This window comes from Microcaecilia unicolor, chromosome 5 (genome assembly GCF_901765095.1).
Source record: "Microcaecilia unicolor chromosome 5, aMicUni1.1, whole genome shotgun sequence".
In the NCBI taxonomy this organism is placed as follows: domain Eukaryota; kingdom Metazoa; phylum Chordata; class Amphibia; order Gymnophiona; family Siphonopidae; genus Microcaecilia; species Microcaecilia unicolor.
In genome coordinates, this window is record NC_044035.1 from 62,539,722 (window position 1) to 62,559,404 (window position 19,683).

General features: G+C 43.0%; 1 protein-coding gene across 5 annotated transcripts in view; it reads left to right on the plus strand.

The window, feature by feature from the left end:
• The window catches only part of PTPRE (protein tyrosine phosphatase receptor type E), a 435,598-nt gene that overhangs the window by 349,911 nt on the left and 66,004 nt on the right, over window positions 1-19,683 (plus strand). For all 5 annotated transcript variants that reach the window (XM_030202956.1, XM_030202958.1, XM_030202957.1 and 2 more), the window contains 2 exons: window positions 2,855-2,931; window positions 9,604-9,738. In XM_030202956.1, coding sequence (XP_030058816.1) covers window positions 2,855-2,931; window positions 9,604-9,738 — 212 coding nt within the window. The remainder of the gene's footprint in view (window positions 1-2,854; window positions 2,932-9,603; window positions 9,739-19,683) is intronic.

Here is a 19,683-nt window from a genome sequence, read left to right on the forward strand (position 1 = left end):
TCTCTTCTATTGAACAAACTGTTTGAAAAAGCTTGTTCTATGGTAAGATAGATAATATGCAAGTCGATATTCAAAGCCATTTAAGCGGCCAGGAGAGACTCCTGACCGCTTAAATTGTGCTCTGCAGGCCAGCTGCTGATATTCAGCAGTACTTTAACTGACAAATGACATTAAATATTGGCACTAACCGACCATTTCAAAAGTGAGACAGAGAAGAGTGTTACAAGGGCAGAATCAGGAAGGAGCTGGCAACTAAATGGGGGCCAGCAGTATTCCATGCCGGTGCCCACATAGGTAAGCGACCAAATCGTACCACATAAATAGCAGTCCTAATTTTGGTCACTTCGCTGTGCAGCTGCTGATGCTCAGTATCACCTGACACCTGCATTGCTTCTGGGTAGCAGCTGAAGTTGCTCCCAGAGGTACCCATGATGATTTTACCCTACTCAATAAAGGGCATTCTGAATCGGACACATGACTTTTCTGATTCTGGAAAAATGCCCTCAATCTCGAAGACCTAAAAATATCTAAACAAAGCCTGACGTGTGCCAAATGGATCATATTGAATTAATGGAACATGCTGCAATAAACTGATTTCTTGTTATGTTAATCTGTGTGACGATATAATAATTATATTATCTAATGTGCTCGATTACCTCTCTTCGGTTTGGCACCTTTCAGTGGAACTTGGGGGGGGGCAGTGGAAAAGAGCCTACTGGGGGTGATGATATCTGTGGAAGACATAAAAAAAAACTTTCAGATAGTTTTTGTATCTGATTATCTTGAATATTTCTCCAGGATTTGTCCATCCATGTATAAACATATCCCCTAGTGTAGTCAAACTCATCTCTACGGAATTAGCCACTTTCTGAGCCTTCTGTTCCTGTCTATATTTCTCAGTCATTTGAAGCAGGGGCGTAGCTGCTATGGGGCCCTGGACCCCCCCTACCGATGCCCCTCTCAAACCCCCGCCAACCCGCCGTTGCCGTCTGTACCTTTGTTGGCGGGGGACCCCAACCCCTGCCAGCCGAAGTCTTCTTCCTGCTTTTGGTTTCTTCTGAGTCTGACGTCCTGCTGCACGTACAACGTGCAGGACGTCAGACTCACAGAAACAGAACAAAGCCTTGCAATCTGCAGGGCTTCATTCTGTTTCTGTGAGTCTGACGTCCTGCACGTTGTACATGCAGCAGGACGTCAGACTCGGAAGAAACCAACTGCAGGAAGAAGACTTCGGCTGGCAGGGGGTTGGGGTCCCCTACCAGCAAAGGTACAGACGGATGGCGGGCGGGTCAAACTTGTTGGAGGTGGTGCTGGTGGCGGGGGGGGGGGGGGGTGTTGGCGGTGCCGGGGGGGGGGGGCTAAAATGTGCCCCTCATCTCGGCTGAAGTCCAGATACACCCCTGATTTGAAGATGTTCTGTCATACTTTGTTCATATGCTGGAGATCCCTGAATCTGCTGCATCTGATTCAGTTTCTCCTGCAATTCCAATTGCTGCTGAGAAGCAATATGTTGTAACACATCCGCTGTGAATAGCATTAAATCCAGTGAACAACGAGTAATCACTTCATTCCATTTATGAATAAACTTATCATTCCCTAAGAATCGAGGTTCTTTATTCAATTTCAGACCCCTAGGTATCCGTTGGACATGAGAGTGTTCACATGGCTGCTGAATGCATTTCAGATCTAACCAATGTTTTATGTAGCTTATGAATATCCATCCATTCACACACAGCCCCATGGGTTGAATCCCCAGACAAATGTTCTCCTGCCATTAATGATGAAATCCTTTCAGCTGACAAACCAGATTTGGAGTCCCACCTGGTAGCTGCCACTTTACCCCTAAATTACCTAACAATAATATATAAGTATAAAGAGATACAAGCAATGTAACTTACCAGTTACTGAAACCACATATAAGATCAAATAAATTTGTCCTGGTATTTGTAAATATGCATATCAAACCATGTCTTTATTCATCCAAATTTAAAACATATAATTGCAAAAACAAGAAGTCAGTCCTACCTTTATATGGTAATCCATAGCTGGTTAAGTGCTGAGTTGTGAGTTACCTGGCCAAGATTTATCCATATGCTGGAATTTTTTTTAAGCCCTTATGAAGCTTCAGCTATTGTGGATCTCATAAAGGTTTTTGAATATCGCCTTCAATACTTTTATTTCTGGCATTTCAAGCTAAACTACACATAGAAAGGGACTAAACTCGAGTACAGTCATTGAAATTCTGACTGTATAAAGACTTTTTAGTCGAGTGCTTCCTCTACTTCAAGGACTTCACTGGCTGCCATTAAAATATAGAGTTCAATTTCTGACCCATATTATGAAAGTTGGGGGACTGGATAGAGTTCTCAATTGGAGCGTTATTCTCCTTGTTGATCACTGTGATCTAGTCAGAGTGCTTTCTTAGAAGTGCTCATATGTAAGGTAGCATGAGGGGTATAAATGTGGAGAAGTCTTTTCATCGGTGAGTCCGCTCCTCTGGAACAAGTGTTCAGAGGAGTTTAAGCAGGACAAAGATTTCAGCTTTAGAAGAAAGTTTAAAACTTGGCCCTTTTCAGGAAGAATGTCATTTGTTAGGTGTTAAGACATGATTGATGAACTGAGCAGCTGAGATAGAGTTTAGAGTACATTGTTCATCGTTTAGGTGATCTTGACTGAAAGTCATTTAGGCATTTTTTAAAATAAAATATACCAAATGGAAGAAATTCAAACTATTAACATATGCTATTAAGTCATACTACAATTAACATCTGGCCTTCAGAATATATTATGTATAATATTATGTATAATGTAAACCAAAAACAAAAATGTAAACCATTTTGCCTTCTGGTTTCAGATGACTTCAACAGAGTCATTCTTTCCATGAAAAGGGGTCAGGAGTACACAGACTATATCAATGCCTCGTTTATTGATGTAAGTAAAATGCATAACGCTATGAAATTAGTTATTGTGGGTATTCGTTGTACAGTATTATATTACATTACGCTAAAACAACTTAACAATAATTCTTTATAAAGAACAGTAGTGCTTTGGTGCAGAACACATTTGTTATCTGAATATTTTTAAATCAGTCACAGAGGATTAACTGCTTATCAGAAATTCTAGCATTCATACAAGAATGAAAGGCTTTTGAGCCCAGATTTTCTCTCATTTTATGCTTAAGGCAAAATTCTATATTAAATGTAACTCTTAGAATCTATTAAGTCACCTTTTTTTCCTTCTAGTTTTAATATCTGCCTAGTTTTCATTTGTAAGATAGCGTGACTGAGTATCAGGCAGACTTTAAGCATCTGGTACTATGGCCCAGTGGGGAGTCAGGTAGGAGACATGGAGGGTGAACTGCTATGGATTTACAGCCTGTCTCACTGACACAGACTACTCAATAATTACTATGGATTCTTTTGGATTCGTATTAGGTAAATGAGACCTTTATTAGAGGTTCTAAAATCTACAATGATTAAGATATATACAATAATTAAATCTACAATGATTAAGATATATACAATAATTAAATCATCTAACTAAAAGAAAGCTATAAGACAGAAATATACAGTGGTGGAAATAAGTATTTGATCCCTTGCTGATTTTGTAAGTTTGCCCACTGACAAAGACATGAGCAGCCCATAATTGAAGGGTAGGTTATTGGTAACAGTGAGATATAGCACATCACAAATTAAATCCGGAAAATCACATTGTGGAAAGTATATGAATTTATTTGCATTCTGCAGAGGGAAATAAGTATTTGATCCCCCACCAACCAGTAAGAGATCTGGCCCCTACAGACCAGGTAGATGCTCCAAATCAACTCGTTACCTGCATGACAGACAGCTGTCGGCAATGGTCACCTGTATGAAAGACACCTGTCCACAGACTCAGTGAATCAGTCAGACTCTAACCTCTACAAAATGGCCAAGAGCAAGGAGCTGTCTAAGGATGTCAGGGACAAGATCATACACCTGCACAAGGCTGGAATGGGCTACAAAACCATCAGTAAGACGCTGGGCGAGAAGGACGCTGGTGCCATAGTAAGAAAATGGAAGAAGTACAAAATGACTGTCAATCGACAAAGATCTGGGGCTCCACGCAAAATCTCACCTCGTGGGGTATCCTTGATCATGAGGAAGGTTAGAAATCAGCCTACAACTACAAGGGGGGAACTTGTCAATGATCTCAAGGCAGCTGGGACCACTGTCACCACGAAAACCATTGGTAACACATTACGACATAACGGATTGCAATCCTGCAGTGCCCGCAAGGTCCCCCTGCTCCGGAAGGCACATGTGACGGCCCGTCTGAAGTTTGCCAGTGAACACCTGGATGATGCCGAGAGTGATTGGGAGAAGGTGCTGTGGTCAGATGAGACAAAAATTGAGCTCTTTGGCATGAACTCAACTCGCCGTGTTTGGAGGAAGAGAAATGCTGCCTATGACCCAAAGAACACCGTCCCCACTGTCAAGCATGGAGGTGGAAATGTTATGATGAGGCTACTGTGATGATGAAGCTCCCACCTCAGGCTCCCAGATCCCTCTTTCACTCAGGGTGAGCTGGTTCTCAATATGCAGATTTATGCAAATTAATCTACCACCCTTTTCTGCTCAGGGTGACCTGCTTCTCAAAAAGCAAACATAGTCAGGTTTCACCAATCAGGCTATTTTCATACACATCTTTATTCCAGCCTCTGGGGCACACTTCTTTCAGCTTAAAACACTTTCACAAGCTTAAACAGTTCTTCCAGCTTAACCATTTCTCCGTACTCAGTGCAATCTTCCATTTTAAACAAACATTTTCCTCTTGCACAGTTCAATATCCATAGATTTCTTCCCCCTGAGCCCTCTCACACAGGCATTTGGGCTCAGTACTATCTCAGTCCCCGGACATACTCAGTCCCCGGACACACCGTCCCTCCTGGTAGCACACAGCTCTTCCTCTGGGACACAGTACCTCTTCACTGTTTTAGACACACAGTCTTTTCAGCTGGGTTCACACAGTACCTCTTTGAACACTTAGTTCTTATACCTGGCTACTCCAGGGCCTTCTTACCCCAGCCAGCTTCCTTCTTGGGAACACACAGTTCTACTACCTGGTTATCTAGGGCCTTCTTACCCCAGCCAGCTTCCTTGCTTTGCACACAGTTCATCACCAGCCAACAGGGCTCAGCCAGTACTTCACATGGGGATCTCCAGCTCCAGCTCCCAGCTCCAGCTACTAGCTCTCTCCTTCTCCCCCTCACCACCCAGGTGGGGTATTAAGTAGTTAATGGCCAAACAGTTCCCAGCCCTTAACCGGCTGCACCTGCTTCCACCTCCAGGACTCTCCCCGGTCCTAGCGACCTCCAGCTATACCTCCCCTTTCTGGCTCCCTTTTGAGACTCACCTAGCCCTTCTCCCTGGACATTCTAGGGGAACAGCGCCCTCTAGGGGCTTAACCAGGGTAGGACAGCCTCTTCCTTTCCACTATATATATATATATATATATATATATATATAAAATACTAATTTCAACAAACATACTAAAATTAATAGGAAGTATAATCCAAGGGCAAATGGTAATAATGCTGCCCACTAATAACTAACCAAAATTCAGTATTACAAATAATACACACTGCTTAGTTACATTAAACTACACAATTTGCCCATAACAAAAGAGGTCAGTGCACAAGGCAGTATTTGAAATTATTAATCAGGTTGTGGAAGGAACCCACCGGTGAAATTCACCTCCACAAGTGTTCAGAGTTAGTCATCTTGAGCCTTATTCATTTGTATAAGGGCAAATAAATGTTACAACATGCAAGTAAGTAAATTATGCTATATTAATTTCTACTTGTAAACTATCTGAGTATAATAAACTATCTAATAAACTAACAAAGGACTTAAATACAAAACAACTTACGCATCCAGCTTCTCCTACTTAAGCGCACAACTATGGAATGGATTCCCAAAAGCTGTAAAAATAATCCATGACCATCTAAACTTCAGAAAATCATTAAAAACCAACCTCTTCAAAAAGGCTTACCCCACCGATCCAACGTAAATCGCCACACCCAGCAACACAGCACAACCAATGATTGTACTGGACAATATACAATCCTCATTCCCTTCGACCTTCACGGTGTCTGACACACACCTACCTACCACAATACAACCTTGTATTTGTTATCAACTGACTGGCGAACACCTCTATGGTATTATGTAAGCCACATTGAGCCTGCAAATAGGTGGGAAAATGTGGGGTACAAATGTAATAAATAAATCTGAGTATAATGAAAAAAAAACTTAATCATATTGCAAAATAATAAGCTGATTAATGTCAGTTCTAATACATTTTACTTTGTCTAAAGTTTCAGCATCAATAGCATTTATTATCTCTACACTTGTACCAAAATCTCCTAACAGTGTATCATACCAAATTCATTTTACTCTATAATTAAGGCAATTAAGGGTACTACAGTATTTACACAGGTCTTCATATGTGTAGCATTCACACAAGAAGAATATAAACATGTGCTAATAACACATTGGTGGTATAAATGTCAACAATGTCCGCATTTTTGGGTCAACGATGCTGTATTGTCTGTCTCTGACTTGTGCAAGTCATATTAAGCTCATTCGTGTGACAGGACTTCTTTCCATATTTGAGTGTTGTTGACAGTTGCCACAGGACACATCTAGTTTATTACAGAGGGTAATTATGACATCTAAGTCCAACTTTGGACGTTTTGCAAAAAACGTCCAAAATCTGAATAGGAAAGAAGGTCATTTTCAAAAAAGAAAAACTTTTATCTTTTGTTTTTGAAAATACAAGGTTTTGTGATTTGGACATTTTGTTTTTTGGTCCATTTTCAAACCAAAAACATCCAAGTGCAAAATGCACAAAATCAAGCCATTGGGAGGTAGGAGGAGCCAGCATTTTTAGTAGACTGGTTCCCCTGACATCCCAGGAAAGCAATAGGGCATCCTAGGGAGCACTGCAGTGGACTTCATAAAATGCACCCAGGTACACATCTCACCATTGCTCCCTTACCTTGTCTGCTGAGCCCCCCAAAACCCACTACCCGCAACTGTACACCACTACCATACCCCTTACGGGTGAAGAGGCCACCTATATGTGGATACAGTGGATTTCTGGTGAGTTTTATAAAGCTCACAATTTCCTCCACAAGTGTAACAGGTAGGGGGAGGTAGAAGCCTTGGTCCACCTGCCTGCAATGCACTGCACCCAGCACTAGACTATTCCAGGGACCTGCATGCTGTTCTATTGGACCTAAGTATAACATCTGAGGCTGGCAAGTAATGTTTTTCATCACATTTTTGGGGGGGTGGGAGGGGGTTAGTGACTACTGCGGGAATAAGAGAAGGTCATCCCTGATTCCCTCCAGTGGTCATCTGGTTATTTAGGGCACCGTTTTGTGCCTTACTCGTTATAAAAACAGGTCTAGCTCAAAATGTCTTAGTTTAAGTCCTGGATGGTTTTGTTTTTTTCCATTATGGCTGAAAAATGTCTAAGCCTTAGGAACGCCCAAGTACTGCCCTGAACACGCCCGCCCCCTTGAGATTTGGACGCACTTCTGATGGACTTCAGAGAAAAAAAACGTCTAAAAGTAGGTTTCAAAAATACTGATTTGGACGTTTTGGTGAGGAAAACGTTCAAATGCTGCTTTATGCCACTTTTTAGACGTTTTTCTTTTTTGAAAATGAGCCCACAAGTTTCTGTTTCTGATATTGTTTTTGTTCCTCATGCCAACCACTTCCCTGAAGTCAGTAGGGGCAATATTCAAGAGTGACACCTGCTAGCCAGTAAGACTGCTCTGTTACCTCTTGTAGATGACTGACAGTAATGCCTGAACTATAGGAGAACTGGATGGGAAAATTAATGGAGAATATACAGAGCAAGCCAACACTGAAGATCTCTGGACTGGTAACAGCCAAATTTCCTAGTTTTCTGACTGCTGTTACCAGTGGTACCTAAAGCAATTGGAGTCTACTGCCCCAACAATGTCCCCCCCCCCCCCCAAGAAGTTTACCTTTCCTTGTTTTTCTTCTGATAACATGCTGTAGTTACACAATTGTCCTCAGGACCTCGTCCCTATAGTTATACTGTGCCATGGATTAGACTTCAGTAGCTAAATAAAAAATAATGCAGTGTATCAGGTTTGATTTTTTTTTTAAACCTGTGACATGCAACACACCTGTAGAGGTAAGCAACTGATTTTACATGAGCAGTGTATTTGGCTTTATTCAACTAGAAAGGCTACAATGGTTAAAGGTTTCAGTGGGTCCTCCAAGGGCGTAGCTACCATTGAGTAAGCCCAGCAAAAAACCCAGTAGAGGCCACCTGTTGTTGGACCAGTGCCTTCCTCTCAGGCTCCCTGCTCCTACTCCCATGGTCCAGCAGCTCTCCCTCCCCCCACCCTTCGAGATCCTTCAAACTTATATATGTTGCCAGCAGTAGCAGCCATAAAAACATGCTGCATCCAGCCAGCAGGGCCTTCTCTCTGCCATGCCACACCTCCTCTGATGCTATTTCCTATGGGTGGATGTGGCAGGGAGAAGGCCTTGCTGGCCTGTGGCAGCTTGTTTTCATGGCTACCGCTGCTGGTAACTTACATGAATTTGGAGGACTGCAAAGGGTGAGAGGAGGGAGGGTTACCAGACCCATGGTAGGAAGGGAGGGGGGAGAAGAGAGAAGACATTCCACAAACCTATAAGCCTGAAGACTATTGGAGTGGTGCACTTTCAGATAAGGTAAGTATTTTTCTGTCCCTGGAAGGCTCACAATATAAAAGAAAAAAAAATCATAAATAGCTGAAGTGGGATTTGAACCTAAGCCCACTGCTTTAACTATTAGACTACCCCTTTGATGTGCATGGATCTCTATGTAGCCATTTTACAACCTGTACATTCCTTTGCTGTCACAAAAATGTCCACGTCCCTTGTTTTGATCCATGCAAAACTTGGACATTGCTCATGTATTTTTGAACAAGCTGTATGTTGGCTCGACGATATATGAAGTTTAACAAGCAGCAAGTAGTTGGCAACCTGAGTAATTCAAGATATTGTATGTAGTTTGAGATGAAAATGAATATTCTATCAACATTTGGTTCATAATAACAGCACATTGAAATGACAGTGGAAGAATCTATTGAATCGAGGAGGCAAAATGGTTCACAATTTGAGTTGGACTGTTTTAATTGATGATAATAAGAACTCTGGATTGTTTCAATTAATGATAACAAGAACGCTATCTAAAGAATCGAAGGAATATTTGCGAAATATAGTATGAGAAGGAATTGCCACATTGCTTAGCTTTACTTAGTATCAGGGGGAGAAAAAGTGTTTTATATAATTTTTGTGTTCAATAAAGTTGTAAATTAATTGTCTAAAGTCAATATAGAGTGGTTGTTGATAATACTGTTCTAAAATATATGAGAAATGGACATCGATATTCTGAGTTGGTCGTCCTTTCTAAAATTTTATATCCACGTTTCATCTGGATGTAAAAATAAATGGTGCAAGTTGGGTGAAGACTGTATTAACCAGGAACTATATTTATGCCTTTTTTCATTCCTGTTTTTTTTTTTTTGTGAAGGGCTATCGACAGAAGGATTATTTTATTGCAACCCAAGGACCATTACCTCATACCATAGATGACTTCTGGAGAATGGTGTGGGAGTGGAAATCTCACACAATTGTCATACTTACAGAGCTCCAAGAAAGAGAACAGGTATTTCACATTCTAGAAATGTTAATTAGAAGATTATAGTAGTTTTAATTGTTGCAATAATACCTGGGTAATTTGTTCACATACAAATCATTTGTATGAATCATTTGTACACAGCAGTAGCATTTATTGATGTGATAAACGCTCCTACCTTATGATTTTTGAACTGTTGTACAGAGTATGTTTTTGACTAAGATAGACTACTGTAATGCGCTATCCCCTGGATTCTATATAGCCTAGCATTCCGCGCCAAAATCCAAGCGTATTCTATAACAGTGCACATAACTTAACAAGGCAAATAGTATTGTTAACTCAGTTAACAAGCAATAATGAGCACTAATTGACAATTATTAGAATTTGCGCACACAAATCGCTAAGCGTATTCTATAATGCAGAGCACCTTCATTTTAATGCGCACAGGCAAAAGGGGGCGTGGTTATAGGTAGGGAAATGGGCGTTTTGTAGATGTTCCAAAATTTATTTGCACTGTTATAGAATATGGCCCTCTGCGCCTATACCTAATCACCAGGATTTACGACATTTTTCATTGATGTAAATGGAGGTGCATAGATTTAGATGCTAGGATATCAACTAACCGTATTCTATATGCTGCGCCTATATCTAGGCACCCCTTATTGAATACGTTTAGCCGAAAATGTTTACGTTTGAATTTTTTAGGTGTCATATATAGAATCTGGCCCTGTATCTGAGAATATTGGTGCTTAGATGTCGAGTCTTGCAAGTAATTCAAAATTAAGCAGCTAGATTGATTATGGGTATTTCTAGATATACTCCTAGCTCCCCTGTTTTGAAGCAGCTGCATTGGCTGCCGGTGGATAGTAGAATGTGTTTCAAGGTATTGTGCCTTGTACATCAAACCATTTATGCCATTGCTCCTTTTTAGCTTCTGAATGTGTTGCGACTATCAGCCCATTTTCAAAGCACTTAGACTTAAAAAGTTCCATAGGCATGGAAAAATATGCCTCAATATGTGAAACAACTATCTGAGTGAGATACATTATGCAGATATGAAAGCCTCTACTGTTTCAATAGCTGGGCCTCTGATGTTGAATTGTTTGCCTGGTTTGCAATGGTTATGTGCAAATGTAAAGCAATTTTAAAAGTTTTTGAAGAACTGAATCTGCAAAAGTCCCTGGCATTGACCTCTTCAGATGCGGTTTCAGCAGGGATGGGTTGGTCCTTTTCCATTGCGTTGGGCTACGCGATCTTTTCACTATCTAGGCATTCAGCTGTCCATTCGAACGTTGGATTTGTATCTTAATATTTCTCGTTTGATGGATTCTACGGTGGCCCTTACATCTGCCATTAGGTTTGCATGGGTGGATCCATCTCTTCAATATGGTTGAGTTCCCCCTTTGGCTCAATACTTTGCAGATGCTTCCCCTCAGTTTGTTGAGAAAGGATATCTGCAGTTTAGATCATCATCTTTTTTGTGTTTGTTGGGGTGATAGGAAACGTGAAGGTCTCTATTAAAGTTTTATTGTGTAGTTGAAGACATGATGGTTTAGACTTACCAGATCTTCATAGGTATAATCAAGCTTGCCTTGCTAGGCATTTGGGTGATTGGCTCATGGGTACAGAAGTTGCAGGCAGAGTTGTTCACTCCTTGTCATTTCAATTTTTTATTGCAGGAGTGTATGGCAATATTTTTTTATTTTCCCTTAGAAAAGTTTGACAGGAGCTTATTGGCTGTTGGGGATTATCCCCTCACATTTCTCCTTTTTTACCTATTTGGAGGAATGCAGCATTTTTGCCTGGTATGGAGAATGCGACCTTTTGGAGATAGGAGACCGTAGGGGTTACGTGTTTGGAACATGTATTGCATCCGGACAGCTCCATGCTGCCCCTACAGGCCTTGGGAGGGGGAACATTGGTTCATTTCGCAGACATATTTGCATATCATCAGTTGCGTCACTATATTGCTTCCCTAGACAAATCTGTTTTATCTGCCCAGCATAGAACTAGGTTAATCGGGATCATTTTTCTGTCTCCATAAGGCGATTTTGGATTTTCTTCCTCAGAAAAATACGTGTACCTTGTTGGTCAGCCAAATGGGGGATTGTTCACCGACATCTTTAGATTTTGGTAAATTGGTTGCTCTAATTCCCTACTTGACAATTGCAGCAGATTTGAGAGAATGTCAATTTAGATTACTACATTGTACTTATATAACTCAAACACAATTATTCCACACGGGTGATATTGATTCTCCTCATTGTTTGAAATGCTCTCCACAGCCTAATTCTTTTATTCATGCTTTTTGGGAATGTTCCAGAGTTCATTCTTTTTGGACACAGGTGGTCCACTGTTTGGAATCTCTCTTGGGGTCTGCAATACCTTTGTCAGCAGTAGGTTTATGGATAGATAAATAAGAAATGTTTTCAATGCAGAGCGGGGGGGGGTCGTCTGTTTATCTGAAATACGGCTCTTCTAGGTAAAAAATCTATTCTCTAGGTTTGGACAGTCCCTGACTCACCTTCCTATTGGGGATGGTGAGGCATGTTATATAATATTACTAGTAAAAAAGGCCCGTTTCTTAACGCAATGAAACGGGCACTAGCAATGTAATGAGTTCCTGCCATTAATGTTTCCACGGTTGTATTCTGAATATAATTGTTGTTTACACGTGTAAGATTTCTTTATATACAATATTTTTTGTGTAAACTGTGTTACAATGTGGTAAAAGCTTTCCTTGTTCAGGCCCTTCAATCGGTTTAACAATCACATCAGAAGAGCTCCTTACTTGTGAGAATGCAACATACAGTTGCCCATGTGAGAGACTGAGAGTGACAGTGTGTTTTACAGACAGTGTAAGAGAGAGATACACAGAGTGATTGAGTATGTGTGTGAGTGACAAAGTGATTAAATGTTTGTCTTCCCTTCCGTTCTGTGCACTTGCCTCAACTGATGTTCGTACCTCCCTGTATATGGTTGTTTGTTAGAGATTCAGTCCACTCCACTTCTCTCCTCCAAGTTCCGTTCTGTCTGATTGATTCTTTGTTCCTGAGACGTCGCTTTTGTTTGCTTGGCAACTATGCAGCATTCCGTTTCCTTGACGTGAGGGCGGGGACAGTGAGAGCCAATGAAACGCTGAACTACAGACTTACGAACCCTACACTGCCACAGTGCCACGGAGTCAGCTTCAGAATGTTGGAAACTCATCTTTCCCCTATGGAGCATGCTAAGCTAAAGCAAGAGTGGGTGGCAGAGATTGCTTATACCTCTTTCAACAACAGGCAGCGGGGTGTAGCTGTTCTTCTCCATAAAGCTTTAGTCTTCACTAGGCACAAGTTGATACTACTACTACTACTACTACTACTACTTAACATTTCTAGAGCGCTACTAGGGTTACGCAGCGCTGTACAATTTAACAAAGAGAGACAGTCCCTGCTCAAAGAGCTTACAATCTAATAGACAAGTGAACGGTCGGTCCGATAGGGGCAGTCAAATTGGGGCAGTCTGGATTCACTGAACGGTAAGGGTTAGGTGCCGAACGCAGCATTGAAGAGGTGGGCTTTAAGCAAAGACTTGAAGACGGGCAGGGAGGGGGTTTGGCGTAAGGGCTCAGGAAGGTTGTTCCAAGCATAGGGTGAGGTGAGGCAGAATGAGCGGAGCCTGGAGTTGGCGGTGGTGGAGAAGGGTACTGAAAGGAGGGATTTATCCTGTGAACGGAGGTTACGGGAGGGAACGTAAGGGGAGATGAGGGTAGAAAGATAGTGAGGGGCAGCAGACTGAGTGCATTTGTAGGTAAGAAGGAGAAGCTTGAATTGAATGCGGTATCTGATCGGAAGCCAGTGAAGTGACCTGAGGAGAGGGGTGATATGAGTATATCGGTTCTGGCGGAATATAAGACGTGCAGCAGAGTTCTGAACGGATTGAAGGGGGGATATATGGCTAAGTGGGAGGCCGGTGAGGAGTAAGTTACAGTAGTCCAGGCGAGAAGTAATGAGAGCGTGGACGAGAGTTCGGGTGGTGTGTTCAGAGAGGAAAGGGCGAATTTTGCTGATGTTAAAGAGGAAGAAACGACAGGTCTTGGCTATCTGCTGGATATGCGCAGAGAAGGAGAGAGAGGAGTCAAAGATGACTCCGAGGTTGCGGGCAGATGAGACGGGGAGGATGAGGGTGTTATCAACTGAGATAGAAAGTGGAGGAAGAGGAGAAGTGGGTTTTGGTGGAAAGATGATAAGCTCGGTCTTGGACATGTTCAGTTTCAGGTGGCGGTTGGACATCCAGGCAGCAATGTCGGATAAGCAGGCCGATACCTTTGCCTGGGTCTCCGCGGTGATGTCTGGTGTGGAGAGATACAGTTGGGTGTCATCAGCATAGAGATGATACTGGAAACCATGAGATGAGATCAGGGAGCCCAGGGAAGAGGTGTAGATTGAGAAGAGAAGGGGTCCAAGGACAGATCCCTGGGGAACACCAACAGATAAGGGGATGGGGGTGGAGGAAGATCCATGAGAGTGAACTTTGAAGGTGCGGTGGGAGAGATAGGAGGAGAACCATACAAGACCCTGAAGGGAGATTTGTAATATGGATGGAGGTGTTGCAGAGTCAGAGGGTGGCTTTATGTTCGGTATACACCCCGAATGTATACTCTCAAAAATTCTTCTTTTAGCAGTCTTAGTACCCTTGCGGGATTATCAACTAGTAGTAGGTGGAGATTTCAACATCACAGCAGATCCCACTGTAGATTGCAACCCGTCAAAGAAGAGACCCAAGGGGATAGGAAACAGGGAGATAGGCCTATTACAATCTGAGCTAGGCCTGATTGATATTTGGAGGGCGCTCCACCCTGACACAAGAGAATTTACGTTCTACTCACACGTCCACAAATTGCATGCTAGGCTAGACTACATTCTCATAGTCCCATCCCTTCTTTCAGCAGCTCGTTCTGCTGACATTGAGGCGGTGGCGATGTCGGATCATAGTATGGTTTGGGTAGATGTGGGACTATTGGGAAGGAAGTTGTCGGCAAGGTGGCGTATGAGCCCGACACTGTACCTAGATCCCGAGTTCAGGGCCTTTCTTATAGAGGAATGGCAATATTATTTGCAGGACAATAAACCTAGTGACATGTCCTCAATCAACTTCTGGGAAGGTGGTCATGAGAGGAAAAATTATAGAATACACAGCCCGAATGTGCAAAAAAACGATGCAGAACTATTGTCTTTGCTCAGTCAACTTCAAGCCTCTAGGGGGAGTGCAGCCAGGGGGAGGTCGGGCAACAGGGACACCTATAATACGTTGAAAAGCCACATAAATGAGATCTTAAATCAACGTGCCCTGAGGGACATTCAGCTATATAAGTATAATTTGCATAAGTGGGGAAATAAAGCGGAAAGACTGTTGACAGCATTGTTCCGTAATCGTCTGGCTAGACAGGTGATCTCCCGTATTAAATCAAAGGCGGGTAAGCAAACCACGCAAGAGAAAGAGATCCAGGAGGCATTTGTAGACTTTTATAGATCTTTATATGACTCAGGTAAATGCGATGTTGCCCAGCGGAAGCCCTTTTTCAGGGGGCTCCGTCTCCCTTCTCTGACACAGGTACAACTGGATTCCCTATATGCTTCTTTTAGGGGGGAAGAAATTTAGTTGGCTATTAAGAAACTTAAACTGGCCAAGGCGCCGGGACCAGATGGATTAGGCCCTGAATTCTACAAGGTGTTGAGAGAACAGGTCATTGGCCCATTTTGTGACCTGTGTCACGCGCTATGCACTCCTGGCCAACCCGTAGGGTCTCTGACGCACGCATCCATAATAGTATTGCCCAAGCCTGGTCGAGACCCTGAGAACATGGGGTCCTACCACCCTATCTCACTGTTAAATATTAAGCTTTTTGCAGGAGTTATGGCTGCTAGACTTGGGAAGGTTCTCCCCAATCTGATACAAGATGATCAGACAGGTTTTGTGCCGGGAAGATATGCCTCTACGAATATCATCCGAGCTCTTAACGCGCTTCAGGCCAAGGGGGGTAGACCGGGAGATTACATCATTGTGAGCCTAGACACGGAAAAAGCTTTTGACAAAATTCTATGGGATCATTTGTTTTGGACTCTGCCGCAGTATGGTATTTTCGGGGAATTTCTAAACAGGGTGAGAGCCTTGTAAAGTAAGCCCACGGCGCAAATTCTTATTAACAGGGAACTGACTGAGACTTTTGCACTGGAGCGGAGGATGAGGCAGGGGTGCCCCCTTTCCCCTATGTTGTTTGTCCTCTCCCTTGAGCCATTGGCGAGTAAAATCACACAAACTAGCACACTTATGGGTATCACGGTAGGGGATCAGGAATATAAAATTAATTTGTTTGCAGATGACAAGCTAATATTTTTGAGCCAGGTGTCGGGGGTGGGGGGCGGGATCCCGATCCTTATTGATCTCATTCGGAAGTTTGGGGCTTTCTCGGGGCTCAAGATTAACTTTGAAAAATCAGAGGCAATGGTGGTCTTTACTAATTGTGCATGTAAAAGATTGCCCAGCTTCCCCCTGCCTGGACTTCAGGTCCCATGAAATATTTAGGCGTATTCCTATACTTGGACCATTCTGTTATTTATAGGAAAAATGTTGGGGGAAAGCTAGAGACCATTCGGAGACTGTGTCATCGGTGGAAGGATTTCCCTATTTCGTTCTTAGATCGGGTGGCATTAGTTAAAATGGTTTTGCTGCCTAAAATTCTGTATCCCCTCCAAATGATGCCATTATGGGTTACAAGCAAAGATGAAAAAAGCTACAGGGGAATAATATCCTCATTTATCTGGGGACCAAAACGGGCTCGTATTGGTCTTCATACACTGAACCTCAGACTATACAATGTAACAGCGGCGCTACGCTGGCTCCATGAAATTCATACCAGACAATTTACATTTGCACCAATCGGGGTGTGGGAGGCGGCGGCCTCACCTACATCGGTGTTCAATGCAATCCACTCTAAATGGTCACGAAACAAGCTATCCCCACTTCTACGCCCCCTTAAGTTGGCCTGGGAGTGGTGGAGAGACCGCTTGGGAGGAGCGGCAGGGCCTTCTCCTTTTCTGGAACTTCGAAATAACCCTAATTTTCCTGCAGGGCAGTTCACAATTTACAGTTTGGGCACGGTTGCCGGTATGTGGGGCAGCTGACGGAGGTGGGAGGGGGCCATTGTCCAACATACGCACAGTGTCGGGAATTTTGGCAACTTCCCCAACACTTATCCTTCTCCTATATGCAACTATGGCACTACATTCACACATTGAAGGGATCGGACAGGAAGCTCCCATCCTTCATGACGTTAGATAAGGCATTCACCCAGATGCCCAGTGAGCTTAACAGGCTTTCAAATTGGTACCGTATGGGAAGAGTATGGCGTCCTTCACCTTTCTTTGAGGGGCTCGCGAAGCAATGGAGTTGCAATGGTGGGGTTGGAGGTAACAATACAGGAACTGGCACACTGTTTTAAATTAGCGTTCAAAATCACTCCAAATGTAGGTCTTCATGAGATTCAACTTAAAATCTTACACAATGCCTATCTCACTGAAAGCAGAGGCAAAGCTATGGGGTTATGGGACTCTGAGGATTGTGATAAATGCAAGCTTGGAAGGGGCACATTGGTACACCACTTCTTAGAGTGCCACCTTCTGCTGGACCTTTGGTGGGGAGTCCAGGCACTTGTGGAGGAGGCCCTGGGTAAATCTGTAGAGTGGTCCTATGGGATTATGCTTATGGGATCAGACTCAGAACTTGTGGAGCAGGGCTTTTCAGACACGCAGGGTCGATTTATTTTGCTAGCTTTGGTGTTGGCAAAGAAAGTTATCCTGCAGCACTGGATAGACTGCAACCCCCCCACCCCTCATCGCTAAGTGGCAGTGGCATGCTGGTATTGAGCAAATGGGGAGGTAGATGAGAGAGGAGAAGGTGGACCCTGCTCATATACGCACTCAAGCATACATCAATATTTGGCGGAGATGTCAGGATTGTTTGTCACAACTAGCTAATAAATGAGATACAGCTTCTTGATGAGGGATTGGATTAGCCTCAGGGGAGGGAAGAGGGGAGAGGGAAGGAGAGAGGGGGCAAGGAAGGGGAGGGTAAGTAAAATGAAAATCGGGGAGAGCCTGCTTGGTATAATATATCTTCTGTAGTAGTCTTGAGACATTGTTAGTATGATACATGTTACTGTCGTTTAGCATCTCAATGTTTCCTGTTTTACTAGTTTACCAGGGTATTCGCCGGGGTTGAAGAGAGATGTGGTCATGTTGATGTTGATGTTATGTCATGCTCCACTCCTATCAATAAAAAGCAGTTAAAAAAAAAAAAAGAACAAGAGAGGAGTTGGGTGCTGGAGCCAAAGATGGCGAATGAAGACGCAGGCTTTCTGTCCGTTTGTTCCATGTGGGTAGCTGAAATTGTTTCTGAAGTTAAGTTGGCCTTGGAATGTACACTGGGGATTCTGCTGAAAACTATTTTGGATAAGATTGATTCCTTGGATGACCGCATGGCAATGTTGAATACTGATTTTTTGACATGCCGGCAGAATCACAGACGTGGAGGACTGGGCTCAGAAATCTGAGGACTCTCACAAGCTATGCAGGACAAATTGGCCCGTCTGGAGGACAAACTTGAAGACCTCGACAACCGATCAAGATGCAGTAACCTTCGTTTACTGGGCTTGCCTGAATCCATCTCATATGGTGAGCTCAGAGGTTTTCTGGAGCTTTGGCTGGTCAATTCTTTAAAGCTACACTCTGAATTGAGCATGCATATTGCTTGGGAGTACAGAGAACAGAAAAAACATGCCCCAAATTGGTCATTTTTAAGCTCCTTAATTACACACAGAAGATGGAAAGCCTTGGAGCAATTCGGAAACATGCACCTCTTTCCTGTAACAATCATAAGGTACTGTGTTTTCAAGAATTTTCAGCAAAGGTATCAGCCCAGCCAGCGTAAAGACTTTGTGCTCCTTTGTACTCAGCTGCACAAAAAAAAAAAATCAGTTTGCCCTGCTTTTTCCAGTGTGTCTACGAGTGCAACATGAGGGCCAGACACATGCTTGCTATGGCAGCAGAGGCACGTCAATTTGTGCGGCAGCTCTCAATATTGGATGAACCCTCATAAGGTTAAGTGATCATCAAATTGGCAGCGGAGTGGAGGAGTGGCCTAGTGGTTAGGGTGGTGGACTTTGGTCCTGGGGAACTGAGGAACTGCGTTCAATTCCCAGCACAGGCAGCTCCTTGTGACTCTGGGCAAGTCACTTAACCCTCCATTGCTCCATGTAAGCCGCATTGAGCCTGCCATGAGTGGGAAAGTGCGGGGTACAAATGTAACAAAAAAAAAAAATGTAAAATGTTGGTAGGCTGTCCAGTATTTCAACATTGCTGTTTATTATGTTCTGTAAGAGATATATCGTATGTCCCTTGATACAGTTACCAAGCCTACACTCAGAAACTATTTTTATTCTCACTGGCTCGGAGATATGTTGCCATATGAACCTCCCTTGGGAACTTTGTCTGCTTTGAGAGGCATACAGCAAGGACTGATGCAGCTTTATGTAAGACTGATGATATTCAAGTTTTGAGTCCCCCTGAGGTTCTGTTTTGGTCCTCGCATGTTTAAACCTATTCTAGATCATTTTTTACAGGCTGGACTGTGGAGACTGTGGTTATCTGCATGTGGTACCTCTATTCTACGCAGCTCTATCTCATGCATAATCATTGTGGGTATCCTGAAAACATGACAGGCTAGGTGTGTCCCAAGGACTGGGTTGAGAACTCCTTCTCTACAGAATTCCCCCCAAAGGTGTACATTGATGATTTAGAGTTTCCTACTGTCCAAGAAATTTGATACCTTGGGTTTCAAGTAGATTATTAATTGTTACGGTCCCAAATTAATGCCCTGATGATCAAAACTCTGCTGCTGTATTGAACAGGGAGGCAAAAGAGCTCCATAATG